This window comes from Pseudopipra pipra, chromosome 3 (assembly GCF_036250125.1).
Source record: "Pseudopipra pipra isolate bDixPip1 chromosome 3, bDixPip1.hap1, whole genome shotgun sequence".
Taxonomy (NCBI): Eukaryota; Metazoa; Chordata; class Aves; order Passeriformes; family Pipridae; genus Pseudopipra; species Pseudopipra pipra.
The window spans coordinates 58,560,664-58,584,405 of NC_087551.1; the positions used below are offsets into that span (position 1 = coordinate 58,560,664).

Here is a 23,742-nt window from a genome sequence, read left to right on the forward strand (position 1 = left end):
TTTCAACTGTATCAGGTTGCTTAGATCTCCTTCCCATCCAAGGGAGGTAGCATTATTACCTTTAGTAACCCGGAATAGAAACTTGAAGGGAAGAGGAAAGTTTACAATGTGTTTTCTGTAAAACCTCCAAGAATTAGAAGTGGTGCACAAGCAAATGCATTAACTGAAATTCATCTTTGCTGTTTTTACAAGACTGTTCTCTAGATTAACTCTCTACCATTCCACTAAGAATAATGTGGGGTGGGTTTTTGTTGTGGGGGTTTTTTTTTCAACTTATATTGGTTTGGGTTTTTTTAGAAGTCTTAATGGAAGTCTGTTTTTCCGTTTTAGCCCTTCTTAATATGATTTCATTGATAAATTTTGAGAAGCAAAACATCTGAGCCAGAAGTCTGTCTCTTAACTTGCATTTTCAATGGATAAAAATATTTGGTTTTGTGCTGCATGTAGTCTGCAAGTCTTCCATAGTGTAAACATTGGCATCTGTTTATGGAGTAGACTTGATTTCTTTTTTTACTGGGTATACATAAAAGTTATTTAAAAACATAGTGAAACATTGAGGATCAGGTGGCCAAACACCAAATGTTTTTTTCCAGTGTGAATTTTCTGTTGGCTTTCAATCTGTCACTTGTAAAATCAAAACAAGGAAATAACTAAATCTTTGATTTCGTTTTACTTTGTGTAAGATTGCTGAAGGAATAACATGAAGTGCTACGTTTATCTTTAGAACATGATTTTTAGTACAAATGTGTTTTATGTTCTTTTCGTTTATAGCTTGATACCTTTAGAAATAAAATTGATCTATCTAAGGAAAGTGTGAATGATGAAGCAATTATAAACAACACATATAATCCTGAAGAGGAGAGTCCACGATTTACAAAAAATAAATTGAGAGAGAAAGCATCAATTGCAGAGAAAATAAACAATGATATTGTTAGTGGAGAGAAGAAAAAGCAACCAAAGTCAAACAGGAAGAAAAAGAAATCACTGTTACAAGAACAATTTAATGAGGAGGAAGATTTATATGAAGCTAAATTGGGGAGTTTTGAAAAAAAGACTAATGATTTTCCAAAGAAGAAAACAAGAAGGAAATCACAAACAGATGTACTTCCTCAAGAAGCAGATAGAAAGATTAAAAATTCCTTGACTGAAGTGAGAAATGTAACTGAATTAGAAGAGGAAGAGCAACTAATTCAAGCCTATCAGCTGCATGTGGCTGAGGATGAGGCAAATGCAATTAAAAAGAAAATGAGAAAGAAACTTAAAGAACAGATGTCTGAATCTACATCCACTGTTCAAAGCCATGAAGTTGGATTGAACAATGAAGTGGGCAAAAAGAAAAAAAAGAAGAAAGAAATAGCAGTTTTAAGTGAAGCTGAAACAAGGTATCATGATAAACTGTACACTGTGTGTCTGTGAATCTTAAGCAAAATGTTTCATTTTGTTTTAAGATAGACAGAAGCTTTCTGATAAATTGTTCGTATTTCCTAAGTGATTAATTGGATGAATCTGTCATGGAAAATTATTACCAGATACTTTTTCAAAATTCTGTCATGATTAATGTTTAGGTCACAGATTGTTTTTAACTTTTTTTTTTTTTTTAATGTCCTCCATTGCTGTTTGATCTGTGTTTTTTGTGGAACTTGCTCTTAAGTAACTGAAGATAATTTTATGCATGATTTTATTTTTTTTTGTGAAAAGTGATGGCCCTGATCCAGCAGAAGAGCATTAGCTTAGCTCTAGTCACATGAGCGGTTCTGCAATTGTGTGGAAAATAGGGGGAGGTGAAGGAGGGAGAGCAGTGAGAAAGGCAAGACACTAATGTGGGGGGTGAGGAGTGTTGCATTTTCAGCATAAACAGATGATAAGTTGCAGAATTCCAAGTGGATTGGTAATGGTAATGAGTAATTGTATCAGTATATGCAGTGGAGTGCAATTGCCCTGATAGCAGTTTATTACTTTGCAGTGCAATGTCCATTTCTGAGCTGCAGCATCATCCGGAAAAAGATGGCAATGAAAGTCAGTCACCCGAAAGACTACTTACATCAGAAGGACAGACACTCAAGGAAAGCATGGATAAACAGAAACCTAAAGCCAGGAAGGTTAAAAAGAAAACCAGAAAAGGTCTGCCAGCAAAATGTTATAATAGTGTATACTTTGCTACCTGGTTTTTTTGTGCTGCTACAGAAATATTTATCCATAGTGGTAACACAGAAGTTGCTTGTTTCTCTAGTTGCTTAACTGTACTTTTGTTCTTCCAATTCTGAGGCATATTTGTGAGGAGGTTCGATGTATCAATCTAAAATCTAGAAAGTTCATAAATAGTTTTGAGACATAATTTTAAAAATTGGGGTTTTTTAAGCATAATGTAAAAATGCATATACACCACTTTTATAGTGTATTATTAAGATGCATATTCTGATTTTTTAATTATTATTTTATTATTTTGTTTACTTTATGCTAGAAGATGGTTCATCACCACTGTTTTGACATGATGGCTCAACTCAAATGTGAGAAATACTATTTCATGCAGTGCGTAGTAAAATTGGAGAACTTGATTCCTCAAATATTGTGGAGGCCAAAGTAAGAAATCAGATTTTAAAAAAAGGAAATTACTGAAACTGATGAGGAGTAGGTATCTTGATATCTATCAAGTATTGTAGTTTCCTCTTAACTTGTAAATGAGGAATTTCTGAAAACAGTGTTTGGTATATTCACATGGAGAAAGCATCAGTTTCTGCTTGCCTTTTTTTTGTCTGTTTTTCTAAAACAAACCAAACAAAACCAAATGCAGGCTGTTGAACTGTATGGATTTTAAGTCATTGTGGCACGGAAGAACCTCAATCAAGAGGAAGACCTGTGATTTTTAAATTAAAATGTTTGTTAATAGGAATAGATTATTAATTATTATTAATTAATGTGTACTTCTGTGTATGTTCATACATGTTAAAGATGCTGCAAATTCGATAATTTTATTTTAACCTATTACATAAAGAACACTTTTAATATTATTGCTTTACTATTGTTTGCGAAGACAATACGGAGCATTTTTACTACTTTGAGGTTATGATGTTCCACTGGTGACAGTTTATTTACTTTGTTCCTATTTCTAGAAGAAACCACAGAAGTTGCTGCAGAAAATGATGAGGAAAAGAAGAATTCAGAAATATCAACTCAGTCTAAATTTGGTTTTGCTGATGATCTGATTTTGGGAGTTTATATCCATCGATCTGACCGACTTAAAACTGATCTCTTAGTATCTCATCCTGTAGTTAAAATCCATGTTGTTGATCAGAGAAGTGGCTTATATGTCAAGAAGGATCACAGGTGACTTTTAATAAACTGTTTCTATTATCAATGTTTACAATAAATAGGTATACTGTTCCCTAGAAAATTAAGTATAAAAATGAAAACAATGTGCAATTTTAAGCATGTGTAGTCATTCGTTAGTTTCTACATCCGTGTTTTTATATATATATATAAAATATATATATATACCTACAATAAATGATGGTGGTATTTATCTTTTCCTTTTGGCACTTTTAAATGCTCTGCACTACTGTATTGCTCTCGAGGTCCCCATATTTGCAATGCAGTTAATTCTATATTCTTTCCAGAGAGAAAATTTCCTAAGTCCTAAAAATATGTAAAAGCCAAGGTTAGAATAAGTAAGCAAAATTCTTGCAGTATAAATAACGCCTACCTTTTTTTTTTTATTAAAGAACTTCTAAAATCTTGAAATAAAGTTTAGTTCTTCATATTTCTAATGGCTTGAGTTGCTTGTTTCCACTGTCATTATGCATGATTTTCCTGAAACCCAAATTTTAACTGTGTTTAAGCAGTAGGCTCTACCATGACCTTTATGCATAAATTTGCTAACAGTAACTTAATGGTTAGGATTTTGGACTTTAACCTGCAGCATTTCTATATACATTGCAAATTGTGTTAAATTTTGGATGAGTTTTTTTCTAGAGTCAAACAAATAGTTTGTTTTCAGTAATTGAAAATACTGTTTTGCTTGAGGGTTTTTTTTAAGTGCTCTAACAATTGTAACTCTCTGGAAATTTTCAAGCAGCGAGAGGGAAGTTTCATCTTATGAACAAGAAGAAATAGAGCACATTCTTCCTATTATGACTCAACCATATGACTTTAGACAGTCTAAATCAACAGTTCCAGAGTGGGAAGAACAAGTAATATTTAATGAGCGTTTTACTTATTTTACCCAAAACACTGAAGAAAACCCTCAGGTTATCCTGTTTTTTGAGGTAAGGTTAAATATTTTGCATCCAGTTTATGCATATTCTGATTTTTGGTTTGTTTCTTCAGCAGTATATATTTGACTGATTCAGATGTTTTGTTTTAGTTAGAATGGGTTAATAGCATAGCCTTAAGATACAGAATTAAGTGGAGATACCAGGAAGTGTTTTTTCATAAAATAAAAACAACCCCTGTTTTGATAGTAATAAAGAGTACAAAACTTATTAAATCAACTGTCAACCTTCTGGGAAAGGCGGGTAAGATATGAAGGATATCACTTTTTTCTTTTCACACTCTTGAAATCTGAAAAGAAGTACCAGAAACTGAAAGGCAGAATTTGTCTGCTTGTAGCAACAGCTCGTTGTACCAATGAGTAAGCTATTGCATTGTTTCCATTAACATTTTACATGTCTACTACTTCTGGCCCCATCTTCATAAAGTAGTTATTAATTTGTCCTCTATATTGTAGATTATATATTCAACATAATTTTGAGCTTAAGTATTCAATATTTGTACAGAGAGATTCTGTAGTACTAACCTCAAAACAGTACCCTAATACAATAAATATTTTTTCATTCCTTGTTTTTTTTCTGTTTCAAATAGATTGAATATAATACATTACCATGTGTTTCTTTATGTTTTGTGATGCTTATAAATGAACATATTCATAGAATTAAGAGTCCTTAGTTGCTTAACACAAAACTAATTATATTTGTAAAGATTCTTCATGGAAATCAAACTAATGTTAGGACCACAAAAAGTATGATTACACTGCGAGTATGCTGTTTGACTTCAGCGTGGTTTATCAACTGAAAAATCAATTTGAAGAAAGTATGATTCTAAGGGGAGTTTTTTTGTATACCAAGATGAACTTCCAAAAGTAGCTAGATATGATAAAATTCTGGTTCCTGACAGAAAAATGAAGATTCTTATGGGCATCCCTTGAAGTATTCAAGGCCAGGTTGGATGGGGCTTTGAGCAACCTGATCTAATGAAAGATGTCCCAGCCCATGAGACAGGACTCTATAGTCTTTGAAGATTCCTTCAAGCCCAAACCATTCTATGACTGATTCTATGACAAAAGTGATAAATTTAGGAAAGGAAAATTAAATTTGTGACTGCCATTTTCCATCTGGATTAGTATGCACCTAGTTTTAGCTGTCAGATTTGTGATCTCTATGACTTCTGAAGTGTATAGGATTTAAGAAAATTACATATTATTGTTTCCTCTTTTACTGAGACAGAAGGGAAGCGAAAATAGGTTTTTTTAAGACCAGACATTCTTTTTAATGCAGGTCATAAATAGCCATCAGGTAAATGCATAAGGATCTGTCATTTCTAATTGTGCCCTTGGATGGGAAAAATACTCGTTTTGTAATTTCTTAAAATTGAAATCTGTTTAATTTAGTGAATGCACCTAGCATATTTTCAGCAATTATTTTTTAATTACCATGAAGTTCGTTAGAAATACATTTATATTCCCGCTGATACTTCTAGGTCCTTGATTGTCTAAGTATGGATGAAGTGAGAGCCAACTCCAATGTACAAATTCAGGAAGGTCATTTTCGAAAAATTTGTTGGGCATTTCTAAAGGTATTGTAAATATTTAATTAAAGAAGCAAAATTTATAAATATTTTTATCTGAAAATCTCTAACTGTACTTAGTAGGGAAACTTTTTTTTAATATTTTCAGCAACAGAGATGGTGGAAAAAATTCCTTGCTTGGCTGTTCTCTCCTTTCTCTCTTCTTTCACCCCATAAAATCAACACATTAACAAGCTTGACAATAAAAAATATGTGGGTTTTAAGAAAGTGTAGAATGTGTAAGTTTTTTTTTTTTTGTTCATAAAGTACAGAAAAAGATTTTCTCTTAGGGTTTTCTGTGTGGTTGTGTGATTTTGAAGAAAATGACAAATCCACTAATTTCTGTACCTCAGCTGTTCTGTATTCAAGTGGCATTTTTAGTTGTCCAATCTTTGAAAAAACTCCCTAGCCCAATTAGAAATTTCCTCTCATTTTTAGTTGTGGCATTGGGAATGCTGTGACAATTGATATACAAATGAGGCAAATGTGAGATACTGGTAGTTTAGCCAGCAAATGTGTACCTTTTTACCCTTTTAGGAGAGACTTGAATGTGTCAGTTTGTTCTTTAAGAGCTGGCAAGCTTTAGTCCTTGAGGATTGTTTATTAACAACTACCTGTGTGGATGATAATCATTGAGCAGTCTACAGCATGAGAAATACAGGAGAAGATAATGGACTGCAAGTGTAGGTGAAGGGAGTGGGACCTTCATATCAGTTCAGTATGGAGATTCTTCTTAGCTGTGCCCAAGATGAATCTACTGGAAACAGAAGTCTGGTACAGCATATCTGGGTGTATAGCTGTGCATCCAGGCATTCAGGACAGCCTACTCCTGAATGGAGGGAAGGGTGAATTTTCAGCATAAATATGAATAAAATAGTGGCCTGTTCTTTGTTCTTACTTGTCTGTCTGCATTATCCTTTCATCTGTATCAGTTGAAGTAATGTCCTGATAAACACTGACCAGTGTTAATGGCACTAGGTACACCTGTTCTTTAGTTCAGTAGACAGAACTCTGTCTCCTCTGAAGTTGGAGATGCTACAGCTTTGCTGTATCTTCTGCTCTGAAGCAAAGCCTTAGCAATGCCCTTTGTTGCAACATTCAAAGGAAACAAATTTGGAAGAGGCTGTTTGTGAGTTGGCAGTCCTTTGGGATTTGGTTGATTTTAGCAAGTAGTAATTAAAAAAAAACAAAGCCAAAAAAACCACTAATCCAAAAACAACAACAACCAACCAACCAAACAAAACCAAAAACAAAAAAAAAACCCAAAATAAAATAAAATAAAATAAAAAAAACCCCAAAACAAAACAAAAAAACACGACAAAAAACCTAAACCAAACCAAAAAAACCCTAAGTGGTACTGTAGAGGTCTTCCCACTTTCATGGTATTACTGCTGTGAAACATCTTTCAAAACTAGGCTGCTATCTAAGCTTTAATCTTAGTGATTTGATCTTGGGGCATTTAATAATGTTAAATTCATTACCACTTCTAGGATTAGTATATTCTGCAATGGGCAGTGGATTTCAAGAGTTTATACTGTAGCTAAAATACTAGAAATTATCAATTACTTTTATTTCTTTTATGTTAACTTTTTCTTCCTCTTTTCTCTAATTAATCACCCTTCCAGCTTGTAGGTGCAAATGGAGTTCTAAACATTGGTGGAAAACTTCGTCTGCAATTATATTACCCACCTTCAAGGACCAAGTCACGTTCAAATGTTGTTGAGGTTTATGACTGGTGGGCAAAATGTCCTAGAAATCGGTACCCTTCAACTTTATATGTAACCGTAAGAGGCATAAAACTGCCAGATCATGTAAGTTAAATATATAATATATAAATATATTTACAAATATGCAGACTTTTCTGCAGGAACTAGTAACTAGCTAGAGCATGTGCATCTGTGTTTGTATACATGGATATAAAAAGTGTGCTTGTATGCAGTATATAAAATACATTATAAGAACGTTGCATCTGAAGATATGTTTCAAACTCAACCCTTCCTAGTTGTCTTTGAAAAATAGGCTTACTTTCCCATCTACAACTTTGAATATTTTGTCACTGACAGAAAACTTTTAGAGTAATTTCTTGAAGATTAAGGTTCCTTCTTATTAGGGGAAATGCCGTTTTAAGTCACTGGACTCGTGCAGGTGTGTAAATTCTGTGAGAGAAGATGTAAGTCACTTAACTCTATTCCCTGCACCCTCAAGCTATAATGAGCTGTATTTTTTTTTCTCAGATGAAAACTCCTTTAAAGATAGGCTTACATTAGTGTGGGCTGAGATGCACATTCAAGATAAATACAGCATTTCCTTTTCTAGTATGCAAGTACAGTGTTGTTCTATTATATAATTTTCTGTTTGTATTTAGAGCTGTAATAAGTCTTTCTTATGCTCACTGTTCGTACAGTCAAGGGTGATGTGGAAGGCTGGTGAGATGTGCCTGGACAAAAACCGAGCTAATCTGTGGGATTAGTTCTCAGAGTTTGGGACGCTCTAATTTGTGTACTGGAATGACATCTGCAGATCTGCTCAGTCAGCTGCTGAGGTTGTTAGGAATTCTGTGCACTTTGCTTGAGCAGCTGTGCTTCTTTTTTTCTGGAAGTCCTCTGAGCCTGTCTTTACCATGGTCTGATTGTTTTCCTGGTAGGTTTAGGTGCTGTCACTGGTTTACAGCTGTCCCTACTTTACAGTCCTCTGTGAAATTCAGCTCATGTGGTGAATTTGTAGACTTTCTGACTTGTGCCTGACTGGATTCATTGATTACTGGTATTATTTCATTCTTGTTCTCATAAATGCCAGATTTGGTAAGGCTGGGATTGAGCTCCAGATAAGAGCCATGGCATGACAGTTTTCTATGCATAGATTTCTGCTTCCATTTAAGATCTGTTACAAATTCTGCCTAGTCTGCTTCTCCAGAAGAGTCCAGATCTCACATACCTCTGCATGGGCTAGTAGATGTGAAAATAGATGTCTCGGATAAAACAGGGCATTTGCATAGAAGTTGACAAACAATTTAAACTCCTAAATTGATTTCTACTTGCATAGTAGGTGTCCAGCCTTCTTTTTTAGTCACAGGAACCTAGACAGTGAATACCTAGCTACTGTAAGCCTGGAAGAAAACAGTAATTTTGTGTAGTATTCTGGTGTGTTTCTAAAAAGAATTAGTAAAACAGATCAGAACTGCAGCTCTTGCTGTATGGCCTCTGTGCCTCTCAGAGGGGCTGCTGGGCTGTTGCCTAGTGTTGAGGTTTCCTGTGTGTTCAAGCTTGCTGTAACTTGTAGGTGAGGTTCAGTGAGTGTACTTACAGAAATCTGGAAAGTATATATGCTTTACCTACTATTAAAATCATAAATGTTGTCAGTCTTCCTTTCTTTGCAACTATTGAACGTACACAATGCTGGTAATATCTTTTGATATCAAGAGTGAACAACACTGGTAATATGTTTTGATATGAAGAATGGGGTTTGTTACTGAAGCAGTATTTTGATTGCAAGGTAGTAGGTTAATGTCACTACAACTATTTACATACTGGAATGCTTTTTTTATTTTTTTTATGCAACACCCTTGCAGTAGTACAATACAATACAATACAAGAGTATTACTAATTTTCACTGACCTGGATAGTTACTAAAACTAGAAAAGTATCAGTTATTTGATAAATCTGTGATACCATCTGATTGACACAACTTTAGAAGCTTGGATTACTTTCTGACTTCCTGGTTACTTTAAATGAAGGTTTTGCAATGCAGTTTTTATGTATTAAGCCTTTTCCAATCGCTGTGTTTCAGATGTAAAAATGCAATACATTTAAAGTTAAAATCTTTTCAGAAATTACATTGTTCACTTCAAAAATATTTTTCCTTGATACTTAGTTTTGTTTGCCTTAAGGTTGCTCCTTCTTTTCGCTCTATGGTAGCTGTTCAGCAGGAACAAAGTAACACAGCACTGTCTGAGCTCCAGAGAGAGGGATACGAACCTTTTCCAGAGGAGAAAAAGGAGCCATTTAAATGGTCAAGATTGCCTGGACAGGTAAAGTGTTTTTCTTTTGTTTTTAAAGGAAAATAATTTAAATAGCTACTATATTTTTCTAATTGGTTTTATGGTATAAGTATTATGAAGCAAGTAATTAATTAAAATTAAGAAAAATATTAAAACATGAAAAAAGTCTCATAGCTAGCAGAGGATGCCTAATCTTAGCAAATATGGTTGATTTAACCATTTTTTTTTCCGAGAACAGTCAGGTATTTTCATCTCCAGAGTTCTCTAAGAATTTGAAAGAGTAGGGTTATTCGGGTAATGGAAGTAAGACAGGAAACCTGTTCTCAGATTTCAGCTTGATTGTAAATATATTTTCTTTAGATTTTTTGTTTGTTTGTTTGTTAAAGTTATTTTCACAGTATAACAGAAAGAACCTATATTGAAGAACCTTCCTAAGACGGTTTTTGCTGACTTCATCCTAACCCCTAGATCACTGTAGCTAATGAAAATCAGCAGTCATAAAATCGGAATATTTTTGCAACTGTATATAGAATGTCCATGCAATAATTTCATATCATTTTGTAGAACAGCGTTAGCATGGGTTCATGACTCTATACAAATTCAAAGCATAACATAAAGATTTGTTAAGAAAGAGTGATGATTTTTATTTTGGTTCCCTACTGTAATTCTTGTACGGATACTTTTGAAAAGAACGCTTAAATATACATGGACTTGATTTCCAGCACTGTTTGCTAATAATAATAAAATAGTAAGGAATAGATTAGGGTTTTTACAATGGGAATTTTCTTACCAAAAATGGCAGGATACCTGAAAGTTGTATTTAGGTTAAGTATGTTACTTTATTAGCTCATTTATGCTTAGACTAGTCCATGGGCATATTGAAAAATGGTAGCAATGATGATGCATTTTGTGATGTGCTGTCTTGTGAAAAAGTTTCAGTAAGGTTAGCATGATGTGGCATGTCTGTTTGCTAAAAAATATTTGAAATATGCACTTGTTTAAAATTTAATAATGGATCAAAATTATTATTTCCTTTTTATACATTTAAATTACTGTTTTGCAATTAAAGCTATCTTTGTAAAGATAAACAGTGTGTCTGTATCTGTCTCCATAGATGGATGATATGTTATTTTTCAAAAATGTTCTATAGAATTATGACTTATTTGATACATGAATTAAATATTAAATTTATTTTATATGTGAATTATAGCTACATGACCTGGAAATGAAATAAGTTTTTCTGAGCTGAATTACTAATTCAGCATAATATTGTTTTATTTTAGAACAAGTTTAAAAAGCATAAGAAGCCTTAATTGCATATATAGTTTTTAACAAGATTAATAGTGTATATACAATTATTTCATGAGTAGATCTATTTGTTTGTAACAAATGTGGATAGAGCCTTTCCCAAATCTTCGTTCACGAAGCCTAGCCATGGTGATGAGATCTATTTCTATACTTTTAAATGAATATAAATCTGTTCACACTCATTTGTCATTCCTAAAGGTAAATCAGGTTTAGGTTAAATAATCACATAGCTATTGTGGATATTTTACTTCACCTTAAACTTTGAATTTAGTGTTGAAGAAAAAGCCCTTGGGTGAAAAAAGAGGAAATATTTTGGGAGAAAGGAAAAGGGACTAAAATGGCTGTGCAGTGTTTTGAAATGTTTCGTCTCTGGTTGTGTCTTTAAAAGTCAGGTATTTAAATACAGATGACGAATGCTAAAAGTGATTTAGTAAACCCAAGGTTTAAGTGCCTGTGATTGGACTTTTGAGTTCATTAAGTCACTGAAAACTGTGCTTAGACTCCTTAAACAAACTTGACTTACAGTCTAACTGCACAGTTTGCATCATTGATGATAGACATTATTAAGCACTTCTTAAAATTAAGGAAATTATTTTAATTGTAAATTTTCTTAGGTTTTTAAAACTTGCTAGTGGTTTGTAATAACGGGGCAGCAACAAACATACAAACTAGATGTAGCCTGAGTTATGCTGCAGAACCATATCTGTATATAAGGTTGAATTTTTCTTTTAAATTCCATTAAGATGTTAATAGCTTTTTAAAACTTATGCGTGTCAGTAGCTAAGAATGTGTGTTTTAAGTGTTGGATAGTTAATATTCATACCATTCTTCCCTGAAAAGCTAGGCTTGCCGCATACCAAACAAACACCTGTTTTCACTGCGAGGTGGAGATATGGGCTGTTTCTGTGTTCGTTTCTCTCATGATGGGAAAATGCTGGCAGCAGCGTGTGCAGGAAGGAACGGCTATCCCATTGTTTGTAAGTTTAAATATGTTCCGTGTTTTTCTTATAATTCATGTAGTTTGCAACTAAAGGTTAAAAGATGTATTTTTAAATTGTCCTTTTTTTAGGGGTTCTGTTTTATTATTGTGTTTTGCAAATTCTTATGTGCATTAAAGAGCATTGAGGAAAATGCTCTTTCTGTGTTGATAGGGCTGGAACTGGCTTTTCATACGTATGTATACAGTTTAATGATATGAAATTACACTTTCAGCTTGGAGGTCTAATGGAAATACAAAATCAGTTTGCAGAAGGAACATATTTTTTGATAACAATGTTTTAAGTGAAATAACTTTTTCAGCTCCTACCTGACAAAATTTTCATGTAAGTTTTTCTCCTAACCTGTCTCGAAGGTTAGATACCCTAATGTTGTCATCGACTCCAGACTACTGGAAGCTGCTGTCTTCCATGGTCCAGTTCAGTCGAAATACAAATATTCCTTATTACTCAAATTTGGGACTGCTTCATCACAGTATCTTCAATTGCATAGTTCTTAAGCCTTCCAGAAGAATTTTGAGATTTAGAGAGAACAGTATTTTAAGTTTACACAAAATACATGTTTAAATGCAAGGAACAATAAATCTAAATTCCTTTATTACACAGCCCCAGAAAGTGATCTCAATGTTAAAATAATTCAAAGATTGGTCAAATAGCTGTCAAAATTAAAAAAAAAAATATATATGTATCTAATCCTAATCCTAATTTAAAGATAATATAAACTGTTTCTTAAGGGTTAAGACATTGTGACATTAATGCACCACTAGATGGAAGCAGATGCTTGCTGTCCATGCATATCTAGCAACTATTTGATCTTGTTCTCTCCAAATGAGAAGATACAGAAAATGAGTTGATTTATGCTAGCAGAAAATCAGCCTAAGATTAGACTAAACTTTGCTCTAGTAGCTACATGTATTTGACTGTAAATACTTAACAAAACTTTTATTTTTCTATTTAAACTTCACTAGTGTATGAAATTCCTTCTGGACAGTTCCTGAGAGAATTTTATGGTCACCTTAACATAGTGTATGATCTTTGTTGGTCAAAAGACAATCAATACCTTCTTACTGCATCCTCTGATGGCACTGTCAGGTCAGTATGATGATGATGTTCTGGCAGATAGCATCACAAGCAGAAAAGAAAGCAGTCCAATTCAATATCTTACTACAAACTGTATTATACTGTTTTAGTTACAGATTTAATTACGGTATGACTACAATAACATAAAAATTGTAATTGGGTTAGACACTGACACTATATTTACTATATTGGTTTCTAATGTATATGTATGTGAGACCAAACCTTTTCAAAAAACTGTAGTGTTTAAATCTACAATGTAGTGAAAAACCAAAAGGTTTTTCAATATTTCAAGAAGACACTGATACAGTTGTGATATTTGGTCCCTGGAGAAATTGCCATGCTATGAATGCAGTATTAAGTTTGCAAATTTGAACATGAAGCAATAAATTGAAAATGTAAGATTCAGTATATAAATTGGCCACACTGCATATATGTATGTTGGTGGGGTTTTTTTGTTTTTGTAAACTTATTTAAATAATTCCACTTAAATTGCTGAAAATAAAATTTGATATTGTTATTTCTTAAATCGAACGTGTACACATTTTCCTCTACAAATAAAAAGTGTTCTTCAGTGCAATGTTAATATCAAAATACTAATGTTCAACTTTTAAAAGCCAAAACCCTCAAAACTGTAGAAATGCATGAAAATATGGCTGTGACACTGTGCAGTTTTATGATGAGCAACTTCATTGGTTTTCATGGAGCTTTATTTTTTTTTTTTTTAGCTCTTCAGATTCCTATGTGTTGTTTCTGTTATGCAACTCAGTAATGCTGCAGGCAGTTGCATAATTGAAATGCCAGAAGAATTGTTAAAGGGTATATCGTATATGTGGAACTGGTTTAGGTTTTTTTGTTGCTTGTATGTAGGCATAAAAAGACTGTTTTGAGAACGCGGCCCAATTTTTTTTTAATTTGGGAGTGGATTAAATAATATTTTTTTATATTGAGGTAAATATTAATTTGTCATTTATGTTGCCTGTAAGGAGGACCAGCTGTTCCTCAATTCTTGAATTTGTGGCAGCAAGTTGAAACTGTAGTGGTCTGCCTCCTTTTCTGTGTGCTACGCATGGTCACTGTACGAGTTATTAGTTCCTGTATTTATTGTCCGTTGCCTTAAGCTCCTTAAAAAGTTTCAGCACCCCATTGCTTTAAATTCATTATGAGTTTATTACTTAGACCATCTCTTGTACTGAATTCTAGGGCAACTTGAAGGGAAATTTGGGAACTTCTGTGAATTCTTCTTTGTATACTCTTTTATATTATCCTCAAGCCTTTGCAAGGTTTAGTCCCACATAATTTGTGAGCAGTAAATTAATTTTTATGTTGTTAGAGCAAAACCATTCTAAAAGATAGGTAGATTCCTTGTGACCTTTCTGCATTAAGTTGCAAATTAATTGTACTCTAAAGGGTTGCAGGTGACTCTGAGGTCACCTCAGAGTAAGCTTAGAATTCGTCAATAGCCACCAGAAGTGGTCACCTCACCTGGAAGGGTGTCACTAAAGCAATTCAGTTCCATATTGTAACTGAGCACTCTGTTTGATGTGCTGCCCAACTGTATTTAATGATTCAGGTACTGTTCTATTCTTTGTGGACTTATCTTTGGGGAAGGCTCGGTGATAAAACGTATGCCATCAAATAGAAAACACAGAAAAATCTGATCTTACAGCAATGGGTGTCAAAGGATAGGAAATAGATAAATAGTAAGAAGTGAATTTATGTGATGCAAACATCCTTGAGATCATGATCACTGTTTGGTTGGTAATTACTATTGTAAAATTTTATGGGGTTTTATTTATATTTAGTGACCCTAAATGTTCCTTTGTGGGTTTTTTGTTCTAACATTTTTTTAAATTAGTGATATCCAACAAGGTCTTGAATTGGTTATAACTCCTGAAAGAAAGAAACCGATCCGTTCCATGAAATTCTTTATGTGTATTTTAAAATGTGTAATAAATCCATTAAATGAGTAAGTAGTCATGAGTTTACTTTGAAGACAGAGTACTATGTAAAGCAGTAAATGTTTCTTAATTCTTGTTACAAACTACTGTATTAAAGGATTAGATATAGGTGAAACAAATTGGTAGGATAAGTGGGTGTTGTTAGGTGTTTGCAAGTATTTACCTCTAGAACCACTAGCACAAAATATGGCATCAGTTGTATCTGTGTGTGTGATTGCTTTATACAGTAGATATCCTAACTTTATTTCCTTTTAAGAATGTGGAAAATAGAAATGCAGGCGGCATCTGCAGTGAGAGTTTTCCCTCATCCTTCGTTTGTTTACACTGCAAAGTACCACCCAATTGCTGACTCATTGGTTGTGACAGGATGTTATGACTCAGTGATTAGAATCTGGAATGCAAATGTGAAAGAAATCCATGGGCAACTGCTACAGGAGCTTGATAGTCATAAAAGTTTCATCAACACACTTTGTTTTGATGCAGAAGGTATGTAGGTAGTATTACTTTTTGAAGTAGTTGTCTTTTTTGTCGAAGGCCAACTTGACTGTTACTAATTTGCTTTATGTCATAGAGGCAATGTATTCTTCTTAGGAAGAGATTATTTACTGTGAGGGTAGTGGGTCCACTGGAACGGGTTGCCCAGAAAAATTGCAGATGTGCCATCCCTGAAGGTGTTCAAGACCAGATTGGCTGGGGCTTTGGTCTAGTGGAAGGTGTCCCTGCCCAGGTCAGGGAGGACAGAGGTAGATGATCTTCCAATCCAAACCATTCTGTAATTCTTTGGTAAAGAAAATGAGGTAGTATAGTTAGATTGTGAGAATTTTAATACTAGACTGCAGAAGTGAGAAGGTGATGAACATTTTGACATTGACAGAAATAGGAAACACTGTGAGAAAAGGACAGAGATTTGACCATTGTGAGTCATATTAACTGGTAGATTAACCGCTGAAAGTGAGTGATGTACTGACGTGCACTAGTGAAGGAAGAGTTGAAGATGAATAATTAAAGGTACTTGGATGTGTTTGACTTTTTCTGGTATTAGTGATATCATTAGTTATCAGGTGGTTCGTTTTTGGAGGTAGTCACTGAAGTAGGTACTATGGAGAGGAAAGCTGCATTTTTATAAAGAATAAATATTTGTCTTAAAGAACAAGTATTGGATAACGGTATTTGTTCTTGTTCCAATTAAAAGTATATTCTATATCTGATATATATGCTAAATCCAAATTTATGGTATCAGCTTATATCATACAATATGAGCAAAATGCTTTTGCAAGTAGTATATTATAGCAAAAGAGATGGAAGAACTGCCTATTCACAAAAATGCTAGGATGAAATGATAGAAAAAAAAAAGGTGATTTCTTGTTCATATATGGTTTTCTGTATTATTTTTTTGGTGTGGTGGTATTTCACTTATAAGACGTTATTTCACAGGACAGCACATGTTCTCAGGAGATAGTTCAGGATTGATAATAGTTTGGGATACACCTGTCAACGGAAGTTCTCAACATCTGTTTCAACACTGGAGGATCAATAAGGTATACAGGTTTCTTAAACTAGCATTGTAATTTTTATGTGAACTGTTCTAAATTTAGTAATTTGATTTGAATTCGAATTTTTTTTTATACGTTACCTTTTGTTTAGCTGCTAAGGTGTATTTTCTGTAATAAACAGTACAAAAGAACTGAAACAATGTGCTGTGATTCAGTGACTTAATTTTTTTTAATTGTTTTGCAACTTAATTGGGTTGGGCACTGGAACAAGCTCCACAGGGAAGTGGTCACAGCACCAAGCTTGACAAAGTTCAAAAAGTGTTTGGACTCTCAGGCACATGGTTTGTTCTCTAGAGACAGTAATAAAACAGACCATAGCCTTTACAAATCACCTTTGTTCATACCTTAGAGGCCTAATGTTCAGTTGGCATTTCTGTCTTCAGCTGAATTTTTTTAAATTCAGTCACAACAGAATCTACCTTGTGGTTGAGAATAGTTGATGTCTAGGATGTAATGCGTTAATATAGGAACAAACTTTTTAATCAAATAGAATGAATTGAGAAAAAAAGGGTAATGCAAGAGAAAAATGAATAATAACGTGTAGAAAAATGAGTTTTAAAACACAAGGTTATATATTTTTCTTTATTTTCCTTCTTTCGGTAGGAAATAAAAGAAAATGATATTAAAGGGACACCAATAAATCATTTGGAGGTGCATCCGAATGGAAGGCGTTTATTGATCCATGCCAAAGACAGTATCCTGAGAATTATAGATCTCAGAATGTTAGTATTTTTGGTGACAAATGTGTATTTCCTTTTTGTTTTAAAATTTACTTGGGGAAATAAAATACCATAGATGTATTAGGTGTGTAGCTGGGGAGGAGAAAGATGTCCTAATAATCAAGGGTTAGGAAATGGTTTCAAAACACCGGTGTATTACAGACCTTTTGTGTGATATTGGGTAAGTCTTTTAGAGTAGAATATCCATAAATTACTAGATTACGTGGGAGCATAAGGCGGCATGAAGAAGACAGTGTTAGTCTCCTAAAGATTAAAATCCCTTTTCAAATGCAATCTAGGCATGAAAATAACTTTGAAATGATAACGTTTATTTGTGTGTTAGTTTCTCATTGTTAAGACTCTGGGAAGGGTATTTTGATAATGAAACAGAATATGATTGTCATCATAAATACTGAAAAATGCAATGATGTATGTATTATGGTGTATTAAGCAGGCTGTGAGATATTTTGACATAGTTTTTTGACGATTATCTCATTCTTAATAGTTATGAACATGATTCTTTAGTAATAAACTACAATAAAAAGCAAGGGGATTACAGTCTCACTTGAGTCTTTGATGTTGGAGAGTGACCAGTTCAACCCAATAATCAAATCACAAACAGCATGTTACTCAGAGCTTTATACAGTTGGGTTTTTAATATCTTGAAGGGTCTTTAATATCTTGGAGATTTTACAGCTTCTGAGAGCAACATGTTCTAGTGTTCATTCACCCTCAAAGTAAAAGACTTTTTTTCTTAATTTTAAGCAGAGCTTCCTATATTTCAGTTTATGTCCATTCCCTCATGTCCTTTCATTGGGTGAAAGTTAGAAGGTCTCACTCTAATCACTTAAATGAACATTCTGTTCTGGAAAGTGACATTAAAAATATGAACATGCTTCCTAAATGTTTTATCCTTAATTTCATAAGTGTCTTTCCTCCCCTCACTATACAGAAAATCATCTTTGGAGATATTTAAAAGATATGTAGGTGTGGCACTTAGGTACATAGTTTAGTGCTGGACTTGACAGTGCTGGATTAGCTGTTGGACTTAATGTTCTTGAAGGTCTTTTCCAAACTAAGCTGTTCTGTTATTCTATTGGATTGAATGTTTGAACTAGCTGAAGACTTTACAGTATTATAGTGCACTTTTCCTCTTTTACTGTAAACGGTACATTATAATGACTATGCAAGAAGCCTAAAGTATCCACTCAATCAAAGCTTGAAATCGGTGGATTGACAGAGCAAACCTGTAGTTTTTGAGGCAAATAGTGTTCTTCTGTTGCTAAGCTTTCTAAAAAGGACAGAATTTTAGTTTGAGAGGGGAAAATGGACATGCATATTACTCTTTATAAAGGGTTGATATGGGGTGCAATTTCACAATTATTTTAAGTAAGTTTATCCATAGGACACACCATCTCCTTGGGTCTGCCACAGCTTTGGCCATGTATTCCTAGCATTTCCTTTTTATCATCTCTAGAGGTCTTTTGATGCAGGGTAAGTCAGATCAGTGTGCTGATCCAACTGAAAATCAGCCTACAAATACAAATTATTAATTTTCATTTTAATCAACTATCTTATCAAACTTGTCTGATAGCTGCCCGAACACTAGAGAAGAAATGAGGGAGAGTCTGGGAAAACAAGGGTGGAGAGGACAGCAGCAGGACTGCTACTTTGACCACAGCCCACAGTTACATTGGCTTAAGTCTATCAATAAACCACAGGGTCAGATACCCAGCAGTGATAATTTTACACGTCAGCATTAACTGTTCATTCCCTGCATGAGAAAAGAGGGGGCGGAGGTCACAGATCTTCACAATTCACTTTGATTGATAGCTTGTTGCTCTTAACTTTCCTCTTTTAACTTGCTTTTTTGATCTTTTGGGTTAATACTGCTGTCTTGTCACTTAGGTATGTGATCAGAGATTTGGTTCAGTCCTCTCCTTAGGGTTTCATATGCAGGTTAGTTTTACATCTTGCAGAGCTCTTCTGTTGACATCTCAGAGATACTATCTCTTTTTATTCACACAGCTAAAACTCCTTTTTGGGCTAATACAGTCTTGCACTGTGATCATTAAGGAATCCTTTTCTCTTACTTGCCAAATAGAATTGCGTATGGAGTATGTTTATTCAGAATATTGTTTAAAATAATCTTCCTGTCATATGAAATGCACTGCATTTCTCCCAGCATACCTCCATTATTTCTTCAGTAACACATTTGAAAAATTACTGTCTTCTGTCTTTGAGGGATGTGGTGGACTATTGCCATTCTTCTTGCCTCAAATTCTGTGTCATAGTATTGCTGCTGTGTTAGTCTCCATGTTGAACTTTCATATTGTTTTCTAGGCTATGCCTCATGTTTGAAATAGCCTCTTAAAAGCTGACTTATGCTTCTTTCCATCCTTTTGTAGATTCACTCCCACTTGATGCCTGCAAACTGTTTGACAGTAGATCATGATTCCTAAGCTGACCAGTAGTGTTTCGCTGGAAAAGGGAATAGGATACCTAAGCTGCAAAATAATATTAAAAATATTAATAGTAAATTAACATTTATATCTTGAAATTTGTTGGTTCTACTGCTGGTTTTCTAACCAAGGAGACATTAGTCTGAAGAGCTGAAGAGAGCTGCTAGATAAATTTAAGCACTCAAGCTCAAGAAGCATAATGAAAACTTTTTTGGCAAAGCTTGGAGTAATAGTGCCAATTTCCCCATTTTTTGCAAAGCCCAGGATCAAGACAATGCAAATTACTACATCTGTATCCATTCTCTAGATCTGAGGATTTTGTTTTTCTACTGAAAGACAAGGATGTATGCTTTCATTTGTAATGTCAGGTGCATTATGAAAGTCAGGGAAAATAAAGGGTGAACACTGCACTCTGCAGAAGGTGCATATCTATTTGAGATGCAAGGTGTATTGATTTTTCTGAGGAATAGAGGGGGGAACTGATGCATAAAAAGTTAGATTGTTTATTCTGAAAGTATCTGCTACATTTGTAAACTTTCTGTTTCTTTAGCTTTGCTACGAAGAAATTCATAGGTGCCACAAATTACAGAGAAAAGATTCACAGCACCTTAACACCATGTGGTACGTTCCTGTTTTCAGGAAGTGAAGATGGAAAGGCTTATGTTTGGAATCCAGAAACAGGTAACTAATTATTTTATGGTCTTAAGCCAAATTTTCAAGGCTGAGGGGGAAATGATTTTTTAAGCTTTATTGAAACACTTTTGATACAGAGTAAAAGTTATGTAAGATGTACTTAAATCCTGAGGCTTTAGCTCCACCTTTTAAATAGCTGTTATTAATCTCTGAGATTTTATTCTCTAGAGGAAATTAATAGAGGTAGCATTTGTAATATCCAGCAGGATTGGAGCACCTGAAGCTCAGCTTTTTGTATGCTGCAATTCCTTACATGAAGGTCTTAAAATGGAATGCACAAAAAATGTTTTAGGTCAGATCAGTTTTTCTGTTGTGCTGTTTAGATTTGGGAATCAAGCTTTTGTTGAGAACCACTTCATCTGTTTCCCAAGGGTGGTCAGAAACTCAGTATTTTTTGCCTGTGGAATGTAAGGTTTCTTTGTAAATTAGTCCCCAAGCCAGGTAGTTTCAAAATAGCTACCAAAATCTTTCTGAAAACATGTCAAGCAAATGTAAAAGAAAGAGTTTGCTGTCTTCTTGTGCAGGAGGTAAAAGAGACAAAAATGACAGTAGAAAGTAGCAGAATACCATTTTGGTTTTGATGACATAATGTTCTGTCTCTGATTATGATCTAATTAATTTTTTAAAAGGAAAAAGTAAATATTTTAAAACTGGGAGATAACTAACAGTTTTGTTTTGAATTTCTCTGCATGTTTCCAACTACATTAGCTTATATCTATGCCACTACATAATTTGCCTGAAAACTTTAAAAAGAGAATAAAAGGAGGAAGAATCATAGAATCAACTGGGTTGGAAAAGACCTCCAAGATCTTCAAGTCCAACCCTTGATCCAACACTGCCATGGTTACCAGACTATGGCACTAAGTGCCACATCCAGTCTCATCTTAAAAACCTCCAAGGATGGTGAATCTACCACCTCCCTGGGCAGCCCATTCCAATGTCTGATTTTTCCTAATTTCTTCCTAATAACCAACCTAAACCTCCCCTGGCAGAGCTTAAGATCCTGCCCTCTTGTCCTACTTCAGGTTGCCTGGGAGAAGAGAGCCTGAGAGAAGAGCCCACCTGGCTACAACCTCCTTTCAGGGAGTTGTAGAGAGTGATGAGGTCTCCCCTGAGCCTCCTCTTCTCCAGGCTAAGCAACCCCAGCTCCCTCAGCCTCTCCTCATAGGACTTGTGCTCAAGTCCCTTCACCAGCCTTGTTGCTCTTCTCTGGACCTGCTCCAGCAGCTCAATGTCCTTCCTGAACTGAGGGGCCCAGAACTGGACACAGTACTCCAGGTGTGGCCTCACCAGCGCTGAGTACAGGGGAAGAATCACTTCCCTGGACCTGCTGGCCACACTGTTCCTGATACAGGCCAGGATGCCATTGGCCTTCTTGGCCACCTGGGCACACTGCTGGCTCATGTTCAGCTTCCTGTCAATCCAAACTCCAGGTCCCTTTCTGCCTGGCTGCTCTCCAGCCACTCTGTCCCCAGCCTGTAGTGCTGCATGGGGTTGTTGTGACCAAAGTGCAGGACCTGGCACTTGGCCTTGTTGAACCTCATCCCATTGGAATCAGCCCAACTTTCCAGTCTGTCCAGGTCTCTCTGCAGAGCCCTCCTGCCTTCCAGCAGATCAACGCTACCCACCAACTTAGTGTCATCTGCAAATTTGCTGATGGTGGACTCAATCCCCTCATCCAGATCATCAGTAAAGATATTAAACAGGACTGGGCCCAACACTGATCCCTGGGGGACACCACTAGTGACCGGCCGCCAACTGGATGCAGCACCGTTCACCAGCACTCTCTGGGCCCAGCCCTCCAGCCAGTTCCTAACCCACCACAGAGTGCTCCTGTCCAAGCCATGGGCTGCCAGCTTTTCAGGAGTATGCTGTGGGAGATGGTGTCAAAGGCTTTGCTTAAGTCCAGATAGACCACATCCACAGCCTTCCCCTCATCCACCAGGTGGGTCACCTGATCATAGAAGGAGATCAGGTTGGTCAGACAGGATCTACCCTTCCTAAACCCGTGCTGGCTGGGTCTGATCCCTTGTCCACCCTGTAGATGAGCTAGGACTGTTGGTAAATGATGGAGAGTGGCTTGGCAAGCTCTTCTGCCAGCTCCCTCATCACCCTAGAATGGATCCCCTCTAGTTCCAAGATCTGTGAGGATCCAGGTGGCTCAGCAGGTTGCTAACTGTTTCCTCCTGGATTACAGGGGGGCTATTCAGCTTCCTGTCTCTGTCTACCAGCTCTGGAGGCCAGTTGTCCTGAGGGCAAAGAAGGTGTTAAGTACCTCAGCCTTTTCCTCATCTTCGGTGACTATGTTGCCCTCCATGTCCAACAAAGAATGAAGGTTTTCCTTACCTCTTCTTTTGCTATTGATGTATTTGTGGAAGCACTTCTTGTTCTACCTAACAGAAGAGACAAGACTGAGTTCAAATTGTGCCTTCGTCTGTCTAATTTTCTTTCTACGTGACCTAACTATATTCCTAAACTCTTCATGAGTAGCCAGCCCTTTTTTCCATAGTCAGTAAGGTCTCTTTTTTCCCCCAGTTTCCCTGTTCAGCCAGGCTGGCTGTCTTCCCTGCTGGCTCACCTTTCAGCACACTGTGACAGCCTGCTCCTGTGCATTAAGGACTTCCTTCTTGAAGCATGTCCATCCCTCCTTTACCCCTTTGTTTTCAAGGGCTGTTTCCCAAGGTACCCTCTGAACCAGTCTTCTGAGTAGGCGAAAATCTGCCCTGTGGAAGTCCAGGGTAGAATTTTTATTGATGGCCCTCTTTGCATCCCTGAGTATTGAAAACTCTATTATGTCACAGTCACTGTGCCCCAGATGGCCTCTGACCACCACATCTCCCACCAGCTCCTCTCTGTATGCGAACCGAAGGTCTAGTGGGGCCCCACCCCGGTAGGCTCATTTACCAGCTGAAGCAGGAAATTACACTCTAGGAATCTCCTAGTCTGCCTCTTCTCTGCTCTGTTGAGTTCCCAGCAGGCATCCAGAAGGTTAAAGTTGCCCACAAGAACAAGGGCTGGCAAGTTTGAGACATCCACTAGCTGCTTGCAGAATAATTCATCACCCTCATCATCCTGGTTGGGTGGTCTATAACAGACTCCTACAAGGATGTCAGCCTTGTTGGCCTTCCCCCTGATTCTG

The 23,742-nt window shown here is 35.7% G+C and overlaps 1 protein-coding gene across 7 annotated transcripts in view; it reads left to right on the forward strand.

Annotated features, from left to right (window-relative positions):
* AHI1 (Abelson helper integration site 1) overlaps positions 1-23,742 on the forward strand; it is a 96,562-nt gene that overhangs the window by 11,413 nt on the left and 61,407 nt on the right. For 6 of the 7 annotated variants that reach the window (XM_064649427.1, XM_064649428.1, XM_064649429.1 and 3 more), the window contains 13 exons: positions 772-1,382; positions 1,964-2,121; positions 3,111-3,324; positions 4,070-4,262; positions 5,752-5,847; positions 7,464-7,649; positions 9,725-9,865; positions 11,988-12,120; positions 13,107-13,230; positions 15,433-15,662; positions 16,611-16,714; positions 17,333-17,451; positions 20,461-20,591. In XM_064649427.1, coding sequence (XP_064505497.1) covers positions 772-1,382; positions 1,964-2,121; positions 3,111-3,324; positions 4,070-4,262; positions 5,752-5,847; positions 7,464-7,649; positions 9,725-9,865; positions 11,988-12,120; positions 13,107-13,230; positions 15,433-15,662; positions 16,611-16,714; positions 17,333-17,451; positions 20,461-20,591 — 2,440 coding nt within the window. The remainder of the gene's footprint in view (positions 1-771; positions 1,383-1,963; positions 2,122-3,110; positions 3,325-4,069; positions 4,263-5,751; positions 5,848-7,463; positions 7,650-9,724; positions 9,866-11,987; positions 12,121-13,106; positions 13,231-15,432; positions 15,663-16,610; positions 16,715-17,332; positions 17,452-20,460; positions 20,592-23,742) is intronic. The other variant, XM_064649430.1, reaches the window with a different exon arrangement.